Here is a 17,980-nt window from a genome sequence, read left to right on the forward strand (position 1 = left end):
GCTATTGTCACACAGACACCCAACAGCTCCAGATTGCAACAAGATATGAAAGAACAATACTCCTCTGAACATCGCCATCTACGAACGCTATCCTGGTTCGCATCTTGAGCTCAGTACATTGAGAGATCATATCTACAATACTCGCTACCCAAATATTCAGCGTTTTTACGCAACAAACCCTGCCTGCCCTGTCCTGCCTCACGGATATTTACTTCCGAGCCCAGTGCAAATGCATTCCGTCCGCGAGCTCGACTCCAAAAAGATGCCCTTTCAATCGGCTTTATGTGTTCGAATGTAGTCTCTGAAACAACTGGTTCATCCAAGTCCCACTTGGTTTAGTCCTTCTTGTCCACTTTTCAACTTTACATGAGGATCTGTCAATAGTGTTAGCACTCCGTCAATAAACACAAATCTACTAGCAGACTTACACAGTCACTGTCCTGTTTTCCTTGTGGAATACCCATATCTTCAAATGTTGCAGGTCCCTGCTTGCCTGCTCCCTTTGGTGGCATCGTTGCAGCGCTGGGAGCAGGGCTCGGCCTGTTATCGGGCCGCTGGAACTGTGATGGGGGTGCACTTCCAGTTCTTGGAGGACCAGATGGGCCCCCTTGGGGTCCTCCTTGGGGTCCGCCATAAGGTCCCGGAGACGGCCTGCCGCCCGGGCCAGCACCCCCAGACACCATTGGTGGCTGAGCACTTGACGTTCGTGGGGGTCGGTTCGCCTGAGGTGGTAATTGTTGCTGCTGTTGCTGCTGATTCTGGGGAAGAGAGCTCCCACGCTCGGGGCGCCCACTAGCTCCAGGTACGCGCGAGAAGCGTTCATAGTTTTGGGACTGAGGGTTTTGCAAGCCCGGCGAGTATTGGCCACCAGTAGGTGTCTTTTGTAATCCACCGTACGGTGCTCCGTTGTCTTCTGGATAGGGAGAAGGACGTCCTCCGGGTCCTCCGGGTCCTTGTTGGCCTTCCCATCCAGTGGATGCAGCTCTGTTGCGGGGGTCGGGTCGGCCAGGACCTCCTGGGCCTCCAGGGTGAAGATTACCCATCGACTGGGATTGCGGCATAGGACGAGGACCACCTGATTGTGGCTTGATGCCAAAAGCACTTGATGGGCGATCTGAAGGGGGTCCTGAAGGAGGTCCCATGCGTCCGCCTTGGTTGAAACGAGGAGAGGTAGGACCTTGGGTATCGTCCTCTGGGTAAGGTGCCGTGGACTTGGAACGAACTGTTAGGGGTGGTGGCCGGTCATCTTCGGGGTAGGGAGCTGCCGATTGGGGTCGCACTGGGCCTTGGTTGGCGTCCAACCTAACATTGAAGGCAGGAGGTCTGTCTGTTGCCGCAGGGAGTACAAAAGAAGCCCGCGAGGGGTCTGGGAAGTTAACGTGCTCCGAGACGATGGTCGGCCGTATTCCGAGAGAAGGATTGGACTGCGGATCCTGTGGCTTGGGGTAACCTGGTCCGTCTAGTGAAGGTGAAGCAGGGGCACTTCCTTCACTGAGAGTAGGCATTTGCTGTGGCTGCTTGAAGCGATCAGGACGCTTGCCTCGCTGGGATCCGTGTTGCGACTTGATGCGGGTCAGTGTGGTAGTTTCGTGGTCAGATTTGGACAGAGTGTTATTCTCGTCCAGAGAATCGAGTCGGCCAAGGGCGTCTTGATTACCGTGATCGGCGGCCAGCTGGTACCACTTTCTAGCTTCTGACAAGCTCTTCTCCACATGGATTCCTATTTCGTTGTAGTAGCCCAGGGCAAATTCTCCTGTCGGTAGCTTAGCGGCAGCAGCCTCTTGAGCATACTTGTACGCGAGCGACTCGTTCTTCTTGAAAACACCCTCGTAGCCAAAGAGGAACCATCGACTCACACCGAGGGCTGCCTCGGGGAGACCTTGCTTAGCTGCTAGACCGTAGTAGTGAAGGGAGAACGACGGGTTGAAGTCACATCCGAACTGGCACAGTTCGTATGCTTGTCCCATCTTGAGTTGGGCCTTAGCAAACCCAAGATAAGCCGACTTCTCGATATACATCTTTGTCGTCAATGGGTTGTTGGGCAACAAGCCCTCAGGGATTGTGATGTCCGGTAAGTCGCGTCCTATGAGCATACCGTAAACATAAGCACCCTGAGGGGCGTCTTCGTCGGAGCTGTCGGCAGCGGCCTGTATCCGCTCCAGGCCAGTCGAGTAATCTTTCGTCTCGCCATGTTGGCCTAAAAGGCTCATCATGCCCATTCGGTACAATGAGGCTGAGTCCTTGAGGGAAAGGCCGCGATAGTAATGCTCCTTCGCCTTGGACATGTCATTCGACTGCTCATACAACATGCCCATGCGATACTCGGATCGTCCATGACCGAGTTCTGCGGCGCGCTTGTAGCCGATATAAGCCTCGCGCTTGTCAACACGGTTACCAAATTTGCCAAACTCGAGCCATTTTGAGCGCATGTAGAGTGCTTCAGGGTGTTCTTGCTGCGACAAGTAGGTAATAATGTTGATTGCATCGACTCGGAGTTCGTGTTCGATGCGGGGCGTTGCAGGTCGGGCCTTTTCACCATACTCGCGTATCATGGACTCTTGGGAAATGTCGGCCCAAGTAAGGACGTCGCGCGCCCATGTAATTTGCATTGAAACATTCTGTGAGTGAAGAACATGCTTGCGCGCGTTCCAGAGAATCTCTTCCTTTTCCTCATCAGTTGGGGGGATGTTATCGCCCTTGACCTTGGGAAAAGGCGAAAATGAGGGGGCGTCGAAGCTCATGGTGCTGAGACTCTCAGAGATCTTATCGGTGGACTGGTATGCTCGGATGTCGTCGCTCGAGACCTGTATTGCCGGCTGGGGCCTGGGCGGGTCGGCTCCCCGAGGGTTGGTGTAAGTAGAGAGCGACGGTTCACGAGAGTGACGAGGACCTGGGCCTGAATCGGTTTGTGATCGTGGTTCAACGGAAGTAGCCTCGAGCTCCATGCGCTGGAGGTCCTCTTGCATATTTTGAGGGACCTGAGGGGTTACCCTAGATACAACAACAACAAAGAATCGTCAGCATGCCCCACCTTTTCACCGTTACAACCGCATCCGGTGCTGGCAAGCTTTATTTATACAGGATCAGGCAAGGGAAAGGAGCATGGGGATTTGGGAAATGGAAACTGGAGACCGTGCCGGAAATGGGATTAAGGGGGAAGAGCCAAGAGACATACCTTTGGGGGGAGGGAGCAACGACTTCTGGCATATAATAATCATCGAAGCCGCCGGGGACAAATGTCGCGCCTAACTGTGGGGGAGCCATCTCGGTTCGCTGGCCGTCTATCGCGAAAAGGACGTAAGATGTCAGCAAGAGGGTCGGGGGGGATAAGACGAATAAAGAAGGGGGCCCTTGTTCTCGTTCACAGCGAACGAATGTAAGAGCTGACGGGGCGCGGTCACCGATGACTGCAGAAGCAGCGGCGTAACCCCTCTTTGCCTCGAGCCAGCAAACAGCAGGCTGTTTATACTGCGCGTGCGTCAGGCACTGGTTTGGTCAGTTTGCTGGGTTGAGTGCTTGCTTGCTTGCTTGATCGGCTGATCACTGGTGGTATCCAATTCAAGGTTCCAGAGCTAATTTGCGGTAGGGAGCTGGTTCAAATAATCCGGGTTCGAGAATCAAATAGAATGCGATACCCTGAAGCGAAGCCCAACGATGGAGGGGATCCAAAAGTAACGATAATGCAACGGGGATGCTGTAAAGAGGGCCCGCCCAATCCTCTTCAGGGGCTGGTGATCAAGGGCAAGGGTCCTGTTACAGGGAATGTCCAGCGCCAAATCGTTCGTGGGGCCAACTGAGGCTGATGATGGATTTCGGTTCTTGTGGATGAGCGAAGGATACAACTGCCGTGTAATTTGAGATGATAAGGAGAGATTCTAAGTTTGATCTTGCGTAATTCAGATGGCGGTGCTTGAATATTGCGTTGAGAATCGCAATATCCATTGACACAGGACATGCATGTTTTTCGGAGGGAGACAGAGTCTCGCTATCCAATGTTCAGGCATAATTGCACCCTGACACACTGCTTGTCTGAGACCCATAGTGGCTTGGCGGCCAGAGTGCCAGGCAGTGCACTGGGCGGCAGCCGTAAATAGCAATCCAGTCTCGAGTGATCAGCACTGGAGCTCTCAGGAACGGAACGTTGGCTTGCGTAGGTGACATGTCGTACAGCGAGCGGGCTGGTATCTCAAAGTGGTCTCTCAGCCGGTGCCCAAGTCGCATTTCAGCATTTTTTGAGTTCTCGGGGTTTAAAAACAAGGGTCCAAAGTCAAGTATTCAAAGTTGACCATCATCAGTCATCGAGCAAGCAAGCACATCAAACAGGCAAATGGGGTATTATCGCCATAATGCTTCGGCGCCGCTCCCTGCATATCAGCTCTTACGAGGGAAGTGCCGTGGAGTGGACGAGAAAGGAGAGGATGACGGGAGCATGATGATTTCTTACATGATGAGTTGCCAGCAGCGGCTGAGTTGTTAGCTTTCTTGCCAAGCTGTGCATATTGCTGATAGCTGGCCATCGCGGTCGGAAGCACGAATGACGAAACAAGTTGCGGTTGAGTGGAATATGAAATCGAGGAACAAGGAAAGAATATAGAAAGTATCAAGGTCGAAAAGACCGCGGCGAGCAGAGGGCCTGATGCCTTTGTTATGTATTCGCCCGTCTGGTGTTTCTAGATCTGTGACACCACTATCACTAGGTACGTAGCCAGCATATGCAACCCTGGCTTGGGCTGTGGGCGGGTTGGGACTTGCGACTTGAGAAAATGGCGGGCGCGGGCGTGGGAGCTGTTCGAAGAGCGGGGCACCCAAATAAATGGATGGACAATGGATGCGAGACAACGACAAGTGCGTGGGGAAAAGCGAGCTGGAGGCTGGTACAGTACGTTGTGTTGTATGCAATGCGACGCGATGCGATGCGATGCGCGGCGATGAATTTGATGCTGGAAATATTGGCAGTCCGTAGCTGTGCTGCACTGTTCTAGGCCAAAAGCTTCGAGTGCCGGAAACTAACTTGATGGATGAGATGTGATGCAATGTGCTTCTGGATCGCAGCAGGGATCTTGTTCCAGTTCCCGTTCCTTGACGGAGCTTCTCGCTTCGAGTTGTAAGCCAGGAGATTAAATAACCGCTATTGACCAGACAGATCAACGCGAGAGTTGGCGAGTGGAGGGGTATTCAGGTTGGAGATTTGGTGGTTATACTGGAGCAGAAACGAAACTTGCAGAGAGGAAAAGAGCAGGATGGATGGTAGGATATGGATATGAAAGAGGGTTGACGGAAGAAATAATAGGTAGGTAGGTAGGGACTGTACTGTACACGTCCAAGATCTTCGACGTCAGATGTCTCTTGCAACAATCTGGGCGTTATACTCTCAGGTACTGTACTGTACTGCATCTCTTGCCCTCCATGGGATGCGAGGGAGCTTACACCGGAAACTAAGACGGGTGCCACGAAACGGCAACTCCCTGCCCTATCAAGTTCGACGGTATCACATAGACGGTACCTTATCCTTCCTTGGCTGAACACCGCATCTTGAGTGTATCAAACAAGTGCACAAACGCCACAAGGCAGATACAGCGTCTGTCACAAACGCGGGACCTTGCAGTTGAAGCTGATTAGTCTAGGCATAGTGGTTTCAATTTTCAACCTTGGCATGCTCGCCTGCTTCTCGAATTTGAGGTGGAGGACAGCCACAGGCAGACTTGGTGAGGGGCAATTCAATAGCTTCGAGCGGCTGATTTCCGTGGATGCCTTGCCTTGCCTTAGCTTCGTCCTTGTCTTCTACGGAGTAAGCGGTGTTTGGTCGGGTTCTTCATTTCCGACCACGCACTCTCTCGAATGTTTCCAAACACGCCGATTTGACGACGTTCCTTGTATCCAATCACTGTATATGCATGTTTATATGATACGTTTACTCAGCCACAGCCCCAGTTGCTATTTCGAGATCATCTTTTTGTATGGAATACTTAATCTTGGTAGCTTGGAGCTATAAGAACGGGATAAAGTGGGGTTTTTGTTTTGACTTGATGGCCTTTGGCGATCAATGGAAGTCAATGTCGTAGTCATACATCGGAGATATGCAAAATCTCCACGAGCACAAGCACACATGGATTGGATACCACTCCACCGAGAGCCACGTGAGGCTCTTCTGGTGATGCAAGCGATAACATATTGTGAATCAATGTAGTATGCGTTTTCGACCGTTACTACACCATCACAGGCGAACCACGCTTCCGAGTTCGCATGTTGATAAAGCACGTCTGAGAAGACGGTATGATCAGCAACGAGGAAATAGCCATGCTATACTGAACTCTGATCCGTCACGTCAATATCAAGCCAAAAATGGCGACATTTGTAAGTAATTAACAGACATGACCTTCAAAGCAGGCACAGAATCCAAGGTTTCTATAAAAATAAAAATAAACGATCATGTTGACACTTTTTGAAGTTCATCAGCTTCCTGTTCATTCATACCCTACCTACTATACTTTTAGTTGCGATCCATGACGGGTGATGCCGGCGGGACGGAATATCCTTCACCCGTTGATCCCTGCCACAAAGCGACCTCGCAGCAACCACAGGCATGAGCCGTGGCCTCGCGTCACTGGATGCAGCCTGGTGAAGCTTCGAATTGGATCCAACCTAATATCATCATCAACACTACCAACCACAAACAGCACCACGACCTTGATCGCTGCTCTCACAGGGCCACCATATATATCCAACTTGCCGAACATCAGCTACCGCACATTAAATCGTTGACACTTCCGTTGCCCACCATGGCCGAACGCAATCTTGCCCAGATCATCTCCCAGCTCAAGCACTCCCCCTCTATGAGCTATACCGATGCCAACGCCCTCCTCTCAAAGGCTAAACTCGCCCTTCTCAAGCTCAACGCCCTTACACCCGCTCCCTCAACCCCGACGCATCTTCTGCCTCTCGCCCGCGAGACCTACGAACAGGGTGCCCTATTTGCCATCCGCGCCCGCAACCCCGAAGCTTTCACCCGCTACGTCCAGCAACTTCAGCCCTTTTACGAACTTCCCGCTGCTGTTCTCCCCCCCAATTTGGCCGAGCGCAACAAGGTCACTGGTCTGAGCTTGCTTCTGCTTTTGACGCAGGGTCGATATGCTGAGTTCCACACTGAGCTTGAGAGCTTGGAGAACCGAGAGGGTGGTGGCGGTGACGTCGAGAGCGACCGATACCTTGGCTACCCTATTCGTCTAGAGAGATGGCTGATGGAAGGATCCTATGACCGGGTATGGAAGGCCATGAAGAGTAGCGAGGTGCCCTGCGATGAGTACAGCGTATTCTCAGAAGTAAGTTTGCATGTTCATTACAATTTCCCCCCAAGTAGCCAATACTTACTCGGCTTTAGATCCTTAAGAATCAGATTCGCTCCGAGATTGCTTCCAGCAGCGAGCGCGCATACCCCAGCCTTCCTATCAGCTCCACAAAGTCCCTTCTCTTCTTGGACTCAGAGGGCGATGTTATCTCTTTCGCTCACCATCGAGGCTGGATCGTCCGTGACGGTAACATCTACTTCCCTGATACTGCTGAAGGCGAGGATGGCGACCAGAACAAGGAGATGAGCCAAATGGTGATAGAAAACGCCCTGGGCTACGCACGCGAGCTTGAGACGATCGTGTAATGGAGTTCTTAGGTCAGAATTCTCGGCGAGAAAGCAACGCGAAGACAAACATAGACTAGTAGAGAGGACCAATGGTTGCTGTACTATTAATTCAATTGATGAGTTCGCCTACCAGGCGAGTCTCAAAACAAACGTCAAACATCTGGTCTTTAAACGTGATTTCTTGATCTTGTGCTTCTCGCATATAATCAGGCTAAGTTGAAACTACAAAGACATGACTCCCTTGCCTCTTCTATCAGCCAGTCGTCCAAGTCCAACCTTTTTAAAGCCCTAGACTTTCCACCTCGTCTACCTGGCTCCTTTTTGTGCATCGTTGACTCGAAACTCCCAATTCCGACTATGCGCTCCCGTTATTAAATCTTATTCAACCATGCTCTACCCAGTCTAGGCGAACAACTTCAAACCGCTTCCATGCTTGCCAATCTCACATACTTCACACACTCTGCAGACAGTGCCCTTGTACTTGGTGTGATACTTGGAGCCATCGAAGGCACACTCCTCATATGCAGTACCGCTGTAGATAGGAGTATGGCTGGCTGCGCACACGTCGAACTCGGCGAACTGGTCGAACTCAATTTCAATAGCATCGTTGGGATTGCGCTCGCACTGAGCCTTGGTCTTCTTGGCCTGTAACATTTTGGTCAGTAACCGCAGCAAGCATCGGCACTTCGATTTCACTTACGTTTTCTACAATCTTGGTAGCACCGCCATTGGCGATGATGCGGTTAGCGAAGCTCAAAGCAGAGTTGTAGTTCTTGTTGCGAATAGCCAGCTGCATAGCACTGAGCAGAGCGAGCTGTCTGTGAGGAACCTCGATCTTAGGGATAGTGAAGTACGCTGACAGTTCCAAGCTCCTCTGGAGCTTCTCAGCGTCCTTAGCCACGACATCAGGGGCACCCAATTGTCTTCTGGAAAGCTCAATGCTCATGGCGACAGCATATTCACTGGCCGAGGTAATAAGCTTCTTCGCCTCAGCAACCTCGTCCTCACTTGATACAGCATTGACAAGGATGGAGTGAAGGATACCCTTGAAAATGCTGATACCAGCCTCGAGCTTGTTGGCCTTCATCGAGTCATAGCCCGCTTGCAGGTCGTTGGAAGCAAGGTGCTCGAGATCCCTGGGGATAATCGGCAGTACCTTACGGGGATCTGTCTCATCGAGAGTTCTGCGGACATAGTTGATCAGAGGCGGCAGGCCCTCAGAAGCGGGAAGGAAAGTCTTGGATGCTGAGTAGACTTCCAGAAATCGAGACTTGAGAGGGGCAAAGTCGACAGCCCCGACCTGTCGGTTGAGGAGTTGCATAGCAGTCTCGAAAGATCCGCCAGCGACGTGATCAACGGCCAGTGGTGAGTTTCGTGCCCACATATCTGCCTCGCTGCTGGCAGCACCGCCAGCGTCGACGCTCTCAACATTGACAAAGTCACTATCAGCCTCAGGAATGTCATCGTCTCCCATATCCCAGCCAGCAGCATCTTCATCATCATCGTCGATCAATGCAACGTTACGCTTGGCGGCCGAGTCATCTTCCATAGCATCATCGAAACCTGTATTGGCGGTGGCAGGCTCATCCTCCAGGGAAAGGCCTTCAACCTGGCCAAGCAGGGCCTTCTCGAAAAAGGACTGCGAGGTAGCCTTGGTAGGCCAAGAAGACTCGAAAGTAGGCACAACAGGCTCACGTACAGACAAGGGCTCTCCAAGGGTTGGCAAGGTGAGGTCCTCTTCAGTCAAGCCGGTGGCCTCCAGGATGGACTGACATTCTTCCTCCAGACCATGAGACTTAGCAGTCATGTAGGCAAGAGGGTCTGAAGTTTTGTTAGTTAAGCGATCATTGAAATCGACTTGGTTTGAAACTTACAAAGATCAATCTCCTTGAACATTTGGATACGGTCCTCAACCTCTCCAAGGTAAAGTGCGTTCTGGAAGCGCGAGGTAAAATCACCGCGGTGTTCGGCAATCTTAGCCATACGAGCAAGCCTAGATTGGTTACCGGTAGCGAGATATAAGAAGGAGAGCTTATCGAATTGCTTGAGCTTTTGATAGCACATCTCGACAACCTTATGGTTACCGTGCGCCAATGCTTCTGTACTCAAACGGGTCCAGAACTTGGGCTTGTCGAGTTCCTTAGCCATCTCAACAGCAACATCTAGGTTGCCGCATTCGATAGCTAGGTCAAATCGAGTGGTAGGGTCCTGGACGAACTGGAGGGCAATTTCAGGGTAACCCTTCTTTTGAAGATATGAGATAATCGATTGGCCAACAAGACTGGAGTTTCGGATGATGTGAAGCATTTCCTCGTAGTTGCGTTTGACAAGGGCCAACTTGAATCGGTATTCCGTGGGATCAACCTGAAGAATGCGGGGCTTGGCGGCTCTATCGAGGCAGTAGACGTTACGGCCCTTGACCTTGACCAGGTACACAGTCTGGTCAAGGGTTCGGACGATACCGTTATCACCATTGAGCAGAGTATACTTTACATGGTTGAGGGTGGAGTAGAGCAGAACGCCAGCATCATCCCAGGTGGCACTCTTGATACGAATGGTCTCATGAAGAGTACTGACCAGCTCGAGGGTCTTGGACACAATTGTGACGTTGTGCTTGCTCAGAAGAGCAGCGTAGAGACCATCGTTGGACCAAACAACATACTTGACGCCATTGACAGCGAGCTCAGCAGTGCTCTTCTTCTGCTGGATGTCATAGAGGTGGACGGAAGTAGGAGCGATGATTAAAAGGTTGCCTGTACCTCCAAAGTAGATATCGGTAGTTCCAGTGGGGGGTTTGAAGGATCGAGTAGTGTTGTTGGAAAGATCCTTGATATCAATGGTCTGGTTGGCGGTATTGAGAACGGCAAATCGGTTACGGGCAACGAAAATGGCAGAGCTTCCAGGACCACGCTTAGACTCAGCAGGCTCGATAGCGCCAGAGCCATCCTTGGGAAGGTTAACCAGCTCATAAGATCCGCCGTCAGCAGGTGATGTAACGAGAATAGATCGTTCTGCAGGGTTGAAGGACAATGTCCGGGGTGCTACCCAGGCACTGCCAAGCTTCTTGAGCGACAGGAGCGTAGGGCTCTCGATGTTCCTCTGGAAGTCATAAGACTTGACGTGCTTCTCCTTGGTGACGTAGAAGAGTAGGTTCTGGTGAACGGCTGAGGCAGGACGCTCTCGCTCCAACTTGAATACCATCACACCATTATCGTGACCAGCAGCAAACAAGTTAATCTCAGGATGCGCCGCAATGACCCAGAAGCGATCATTTTCTCTCTTAAAAGACTGAACAGCGGTTCGCTTGTTCAGGTCCCATACACGGATGGTCTTATCCTCTCCAGCAGATAGGATCAAGTCCTGATGAGGGTGAAACAGACATCCGGACGCATTCTGAAAGTGTCCTCGGCACGTATCGACTTCCCAAGCCTTGGTCTCGCTCATGCGCCACAGCTTCACTAAGCGATCATCGCCAGCGCTAACAATGAGGGGCATGGTGGGATGGAAAGCGACCCAGTTGACGCCACGGTCGTGACCTTCGAGAACGAACTTGACGACAGCATCAGTGTTTCCAAACATATCGGTCTGGTTCTGATTGGCACGCGCCATTTGATCTTCGAAGGACATCGAGGTAGGGGCGGAGTGCTTCTTTCGGAGACCGGAGATGTCCCAAACACGAACGGACTGATCGAGAGACGCAGAGACAACGAGGTCTTCCTTGGGGTGAAATTGGGCGCACATGGCATAGTGGTTGTGGCCAGTCATGGTGCAAACTAGGGATAAGTCAGCATTATCGGCTATTAGACCAAGACAACAATCTTGACCTACTCAAGGAGCGGTTCTGCCAGTTCCATATCCGGATGGTTTGGTCATCGGATGCTGACAGAATCCAGGGAAGCTCGTGATGGAAGAAGACGGTTCGGACGTAGTCGAGATGACCGTTAAGGGTAAAGAGGCATCGTCGAGTCTGGTAAGACCAGACTTTGATCTTATAGTCGTCACCGCCAGAGACGAAAAGCGGCTGTGTCTTGTGAAAGTCGACACCACGGACAGGGCCATCGTGCTCCTCGAAACGGTCAATTAGAGTTCCCATTCGGTAATCCCAGAGCTGAATGGTAGAAGAGTGTAGTGACACCAGGATCCATGGTCTGGATACAACTTGTCAGCTCTAAAGCTTGCGATGCGGTTCAGCGACGTCGGACAACGAACCTCTTAGGGTGAAAGGCAATGCCTTTAGCTCGCGAGGACTTAGACTCGAACTGTGAAAGGTAGAGTGTCAGTAATCACAAGCAAGAAAAGCACAGCAATTGCATCGCAATCTACCTTGGTCAACATTCCCGGGGAGGACTGCATATTGGCGGGGAGGTGAAGCCGCAGCTTCGAGCATTAAGGGGTGGAACAATTCAAGGCGCCCAGAAGCTGATTGTAGAAAGCAGCTATTCGGCTTGCGGGTAGCTGGATCGCGAGATTTGGGTGCGAGCTGACCAGCACAGCGCGGGCTTGTCGAAGTATGCGTGAGATCAGAGTGAAAGGGAGACGTAAGTTAGTTGAGTTGATTGCTGGCCAACGAAGCGAACTCCTAAGGTAGGCTTAGGCTTGGGCAATTGAACACGATGCTCAATTGTGGGCTATCACACCGGGGGAGTGCAGGTGTAAAGCCACAGTAATGGAACGCAACATTGTTCCCCCGAATGGAGGGGCTACAGAAAGAACAGGTGGAAGAGGGTGAGAAAACTGGGTAACTGCTCCCTGAATGTGGCTGAAGAGTGATGCAGGGGGCATCGTTTCTGCCACGTAAGGAAAGACGGTCGAGGGATAAGCTCCTGTCTTTTTGTCTGTCGGTATCAGCTCGGGTACTAAACCCAATTCAGCCAGCTAGCTCCTGGGTCTCAGTGACGCCGTTCGACTCCTAAAAAGCTACCTACCTACCTAAGCATTCTTTGTCTTTGACTTACAACGGAGTTGATGCCTGGTGATTGAGAGTCTGCCGCACGTAGAAAACATCTTGAGCGTGCTTGGGTTTGTTGAAGACGCCCAAGACCAGAATTACGCCACTATTGCGTGCCTAATTCACGCCCTCGCTATCTTGTCCAAGCTTTCGTTGGAGAGCTGTCCTTTGCCCCTCCATCGCGAGGCTCCAGCTCCTCAATATCCAATACTTGCTTTATGCAGCGCTTTGCGTAGACCGCAAATATGCCTCGCCTTTCTCAATGCCTGGCTATGGCCCTGGTGGCTGCTACAGCTTCTTTGGCTTCCCCATCAGTCAACGTGGGAATGAACGCAGCATTTTCTCGTGCTCCATATCTGCTTGAACTTCTGTAAGCTTATACTATTTCTGGTGAGCTACCTATGTATTGCTTCTGACCTTTAACAGAGAAACTGCCGCTGAAGAAAATTCAACAGCATACTTCCCTCTCCTTGACAAGATTGCTGGTGGTCACTTTCAATCAACCAATTCGGATGCAGAGCTCTACGACCGTTTTCTCGAGGTCCTTCAGCAAGACGGGCACATCACTAAACCAGAAGCCCTCTCAACTTACAAACTTGCTCTTTCACTACGTGCTGCCGCACCACGAATAGAAGCACATTACCAATACTACATTACAGCTGTCGATTCAGTATCCAAAGGAGACACCAACGACGATTGCTTGACATGGGCATTGATTGATAGCAAGAAATACTGCTCAGAAACTCTCGATAAAGCCGTGGAAGGTGATTTTTCCGCAAGGTAAGCTGTTTCGTTTGCTTTGGACACCATGACCCTAACCCGTGAATAGGCAAGTCAATCTGTTACCATTTGATCGAGTTCTGGGGCTTGGAAAAGATGCCATTCTCTACGCGGACCCAACATCTGCCTCTTTCGGCCCTTTCCACATTGCGCTCTCCAAAGCTGCCAAGCAGGGAGATGTGTCATATAGACTGCGATATCGCCGAAGCGCAGGGGCTCCTAACACTCCTTTGTCTGTGAGCGGTTATGGTGTGAAGCTGGACCTAAAGAGCACTGACTACATCGTTATTGATGATCGTGAAGCCAGCCAGGAAGGTAAACAGAAACCTGCCACAGCCGACGTTGATCTTGACACAGATGAAGAGGTTGCTGATTTGAAGCCTCTCTCAACTTCTGAACTGGCATCTTTAGGCCTGAAGACTGCTTCGTTCATTCTAAATAGTGAAAATCCTCTCGATGCTTTAGTCAAATCGACCCAGGATTTCCCCAAATTCTCAGCATCGATCGCCACTCATGAAGTCGCAAAGGAGTTTGCTGCAGAGCAGGAGAAAAACGTTGCTGCCGGTATTCCCAGTGGCATCAACTTTCTCTGGATGAACGGTGTTCAACTCATTGAGCGTCAAATTGAGCCATTTACGCTCATTGAGATGATTCGCCGTGAGCGCAAGCTGATCGATGGGGTCCGTGATCTTGGTTTCAATGGCCAACAGGCTAATTCACTTCTTGGGCATTCTGAAGTTGCTAGTTCGAAGGCTGAGGATGAACCGCCCAGGTTTGACTGGACAGATCGATTGGAGGAGGGCAAGGCACTCTTGTGGTTGAACGACCTCGAGAAGGACGCTCGATACCAGAAGCTCCCAAGCGATTTGACAGCAGTATGTAAGAAGATTACCTCTTGATACCATACCACTAACGACCTCATAGCTCCTTCAGCGTACATATCCTGGACAACTTCCGCAGGTGGCTCTTAACCTCTTCCACATTGTGGCACCAGTTGACTTCACCAACATTGAGGATGGGCGAGCATTTGGTCAACTAGCCCAGTTCATGCAACGCGGTGTCACCTTGAGGTTCGGCATACTTCCCTTGGCCGCTACACCTGCTTCTGCTGCTCAGGCCAAGGTCGTTTATCATTTGATGGAAACATATGGATTCGAGTCCCTCATTACGTATCTCCAAGAGAGTGAAGAGGGGCCAGAGGGTGCGGCCAACAAGAAGGCTTTCACCAGGGCTATTGATGGAAGAGAAACACTACCAGGAGCGAACAAAATGACATTGGCCGAGATTCTCGAAGCCGATACTTATAAGCAGAGGGTGGAAGCAAGCAAGGCTTGGGCTAACCGACTCAATGCTGACACTACCGTGCGTCCTGTCTTTGTGAATGGTATGGCTATTCCACGTGAGAAATCGTGGGTTCAAACCATGGGCCAGCGATTAACCGAGGATCAACAAGCAATCCAAAAGGCTGTGTACTTTGGGCAAATTGAAGAGGGAACACCTGTTTCAGACCTCTTCCTCCGTGACGCTCTTTCCAAGCGCAACACATACGTCTTTCCTGACGATGAGAAGGCCCTTCGCGTTGTTGATATCAACAAGCTTCATAAGGAATTTGCGGGATTGTTTAGCAACATTGCCGTCCTTCCCTCAGACTCGAAGGCTCCCAAAGAAAGCTGGGCTGTGCTCACAGTCGTCGCCGACCTTGCAGCCGATGACGGACAAGACCTTCTTTTGGCTGCCCTTGAATTCAAGCGAAAGAACCCTGGCGTCCGACTTGACCTTGTTCATAACCCGCCGTCATCCGCAGAGGCTCATGCCATCAATGGCGCCTTTAAGCTTAACGAAGGCAAGCTTGCTGAGATGAAGAGTAAGGATGATCTGAAAGCCATTCTTGGGGCGTCTTGGACAGCTGAAGATGATGGCCTTGGCACTGCGCTTGCCGACTTCCTCTCTGCTTCAAATATACTTCCTGGTACAAAGGGACTGCTCCTCAACGGCCGAGTCGTCGGTCCCCTGCCGTCCGATGTGTCTTTCAATGAGGACGATTTGCAGCAGCTATTGGAATTTGAGCAACGGAACAGGATTCTTCCTGTTTATGCTGCGATCAAGGACCTTGGCTTTGAAGATAAGCTTTCGGATCCCATTGCAGCCGCCAAGCTCACCTCGATCACGGCACTCTCTACTATTTCTGATCTCCCTCAAGGCATCTTCGAGTCGGCCCCGTCCATCCGAAGCTCCATGTATAACACTTGGAACTCAACTTATAGCGCTATTGAAGTCGGCAACCCCGAAACTGCAAGTGTTCATATCGCTGGTCTTCTGAATCCTACCAGTGAACAAGGTCAGAGATGGGCACCCATTCTCAAGGTCTTGTCTGAGCTCGATGGAGTGTATCTGAAGCTTTTTATGAACCCGAAGGAAGTAGTTGCAGAACTTCCCATTACACGATTCTTCCGTTACGTACTTGACTCAGAGCCTTCTTTTGATCAGGCTGGCTATGTTCAGAGCCCTAAGGCGACTTTCAAAGGCCTTCCCTCTGAGGCTCTGTTAACAGCAGGCATGGATGTGCCTCCGGCTTGGCTAGTGGCTGCTAGAGAGTCTGTACAGGATTTGGACAACATCAAGCTGAGCTCTGTCAAAGCCGACATCGATGTGATATATGAGCTGGAGAATATTTTGATTGAAGGTCACTCCAGAGATGGCAAGCGAGGTGCACCAAGAGGTGCACAATTAACCCTAGCCACGGAAAGAGATCCCCTCATCACAGATACCATAGTCATGGCCAATCTAGGCTACTTCCAGTTTAAGGCTAATCCTGGTTTCTACAATATTCAACTCAAGCAAGGCCGAACGTCGAAAATCTTCACCATCGAGAGTGTTGGTGCTCACGGATATGCTCCGGTTCCCGGAGACGAAGGCACGGAAATCGCCCTCATGGACTTCAAGGGCACGACCCTATATCCTCGTCTCAATCGCAGGCCAGGAATGGAAGAAGTCGATGTATTGGAATCTCCAGACAGTGAAGACAGCGGCATTGTTGCTAAGGGCCTCAAGTTTGCTGAGAGTCTTCTCGGAGGGGCCAAGACGCCCAAAGAGATTTCGGCCGAAGAACATGCTGAAATCAACATCTTCAGTGTTGCCAGTGGTCACTTATACGAGCGCATGCTCAACATCATGATGGTATCGGTTATGCGCAACACCAAGCACACCGTCAAGTTCTGGTTCATTGAGCAGTTCTTGTCTCCCTCGTTCAAGGAATTCATTCCTCATATGGCTGCGGAGTATGGATTCAAGTACGAGATGGTTACTTACAAATGGCCTCATTGGCTCCGCCAACAAAAAGAGAAACAGCGCGAGATATGGGGGTACAAGATCCTTTTCCTTGATGTGTTGTTTCCGCTTTCCCTGGACAAGGTCATCTTTGTCGATGCTGATCAAATCGTCCGCACTGATATGATTGACCTTGTGAACCATGACCTAGAGGGTGCTCCATACGGCTTCACACCCATGTGCGACTCGCGCACTGAAATGGAAGGCTTCAGATTCTGGAAACAGGGCTACTGGGCGAACTATCTTCGTGGGCTGCCGTACCATATCTCAGCCCTCTACGTTGTTGACCTCAACCGGTTCCGCCAGCTGGCAGCAGGAGACCGCCTTCGACAGCAGTACCACGCACTCTCAGCTGACCCTAACAGCTTGTCCAACCTGGACCAGGACCTGCCAAACAACATGCAATTCACAATCCCAATCCACAGTCTTCCTCAGGAGTGGCTCTGGTGTGAGACGTGGTGCAGTGACGAGAGTCTGGCTCAGGCGCGTACCATTGACTTGTGTAACAACCCACAGACAAAGGAGCCCAAACTCGATCGCGCCAGGAGGCAGGTTCCAGAATGGACCGTCTACGATGAGGAGATTGCGGCGCTGGATCGTCGACGCAGGGTTGGAGATAGCAGTGAGAAGAACCCGAAGAGCAGGACGATGGAGGAGCCAGTGCATACAAAGGATGAGCTTTGAGGAAGTCTTGGCTCATGCCCAATTTGACTTGAGCAAATTTAGAACTGCACATATATCGATAGATCTCATCTATTTGCAATCTTCCAGAGTCATTCAATTATGCCACATCTTCGGCCACCAAACCTCTGATGCCATCTCAAGCCTTGAATTAAAGGTTCTGTGGCAGCTGGACAGCCTAAAGAGGTATCACCACTAACAGTCTTTAGCACAATTAACAAACCCTCCCTTTTTGATGGTTGCATCTTCAGACCGAACGAAATTTGATGTTGCAGTGTCTTTATCTTGCCAATGCAGCCACAATCCAAGCGCAACCCTTATCGGCAGCGAAGCCACCTACGTCAGCCCACCATCTGTCTTTTGTGATGGTTGTACCCTTAGCACATCACATGCCACTGATGACATGTTGCCTTTCACTCATTCCCAAAGGGTACAAGTTTGCCAGTCCAGGTACTTTGGGGAATTACGGCGAGGTGGTGTTGGCATTCTAGGGTAAGTCGGTGTAAATCTATCTGATAATGTCAACTACATGCAAAAACCAAAAGCTATATGGGTTTGAGCTTCAAGTAATGCTAGGACTCACATGTATTCCAGATTCCTTTAGATTGCTG

The 17,980-nt window shown here is 50.9% G+C and overlaps 4 protein-coding genes across 4 annotated transcripts; 2 read left to right on the top strand and 2 right to left on the bottom strand.

Moving 5' to 3' along the window:
• Window positions 1–362: 362 nt before the first annotated feature.
• Window positions 363–3,264, bottom strand: FTJAE_5528 (SKT5-like protein; the record flags this gene model as incomplete). Its single annotated transcript, XM_037352045.1, has 3 exons — window positions 363–374; window positions 429–2,991; window positions 3,176–3,264. The coding sequence occupies 3 exons, from the start codon at window positions 3,262–3,264 to the stop codon at window positions 363–365; spliced, it is 2,664 nt and encodes an 887-aa protein (XP_037207370.1).
• Window positions 3,265–6,779: 3,515 nt separating this feature from the next.
• On the top strand, window positions 6,780–7,651 carry FTJAE_5529 (26S proteasome regulatory subunit N12; the record flags this gene model as incomplete). The annotated part of the gene is made up of 2 exons (XM_037352046.1): window positions 6,780–7,319; window positions 7,379–7,651. 2 exons carry the CDS (start codon window positions 6,780–6,782, stop codon window positions 7,649–7,651), a joined length of 813 nt encoding a protein of 270 aa, XP_037207371.1.
• Window positions 7,652–8,035: 384 nt separating this feature from the next.
• FTJAE_5530 (coatomer complex subunit alpha (xenin)) lies at window positions 8,036–11,986 on the bottom strand (the record flags this gene model as incomplete). The annotated part of the gene is made up of 6 exons (XM_037352048.1): window positions 8,036–8,278; window positions 8,334–9,454; window positions 9,508–11,406; window positions 11,462–11,781; window positions 11,843–11,892; window positions 11,957–11,986. 6 exons carry the CDS (start codon window positions 11,984–11,986, stop codon window positions 8,036–8,038), a joined length of 3,663 nt encoding a protein of 1,220 aa, XP_037207372.1.
• Window positions 11,987–12,826: 840 nt separating this feature from the next.
• On the top strand, window positions 12,827–17,372 carry FTJAE_5531 (KRE5-killer toxin-resistance; the record flags this gene model as incomplete). Its single annotated transcript, XM_037352049.1, has 4 exons — window positions 12,827–12,951; window positions 13,008–13,361; window positions 13,411–14,236; window positions 14,286–17,372. The coding sequence occupies 4 exons, from the start codon at window positions 12,827–12,829 to the stop codon at window positions 17,370–17,372; spliced, it is 4,392 nt and encodes a 1,463-aa protein (XP_037207373.1).
• Window positions 17,373–17,980: the final 608 nt, after the last annotated feature.

Source organism: Fusarium tjaetaba, assembly GCF_013396195.1.
Source record: "Fusarium tjaetaba strain NRRL 66243 chromosome Unknown NRRL66243_c0000107, whole genome shotgun sequence".
NCBI lineage: Eukaryota > Fungi > Ascomycota > Sordariomycetes > Hypocreales > Nectriaceae > Fusarium > Fusarium tjaetaba.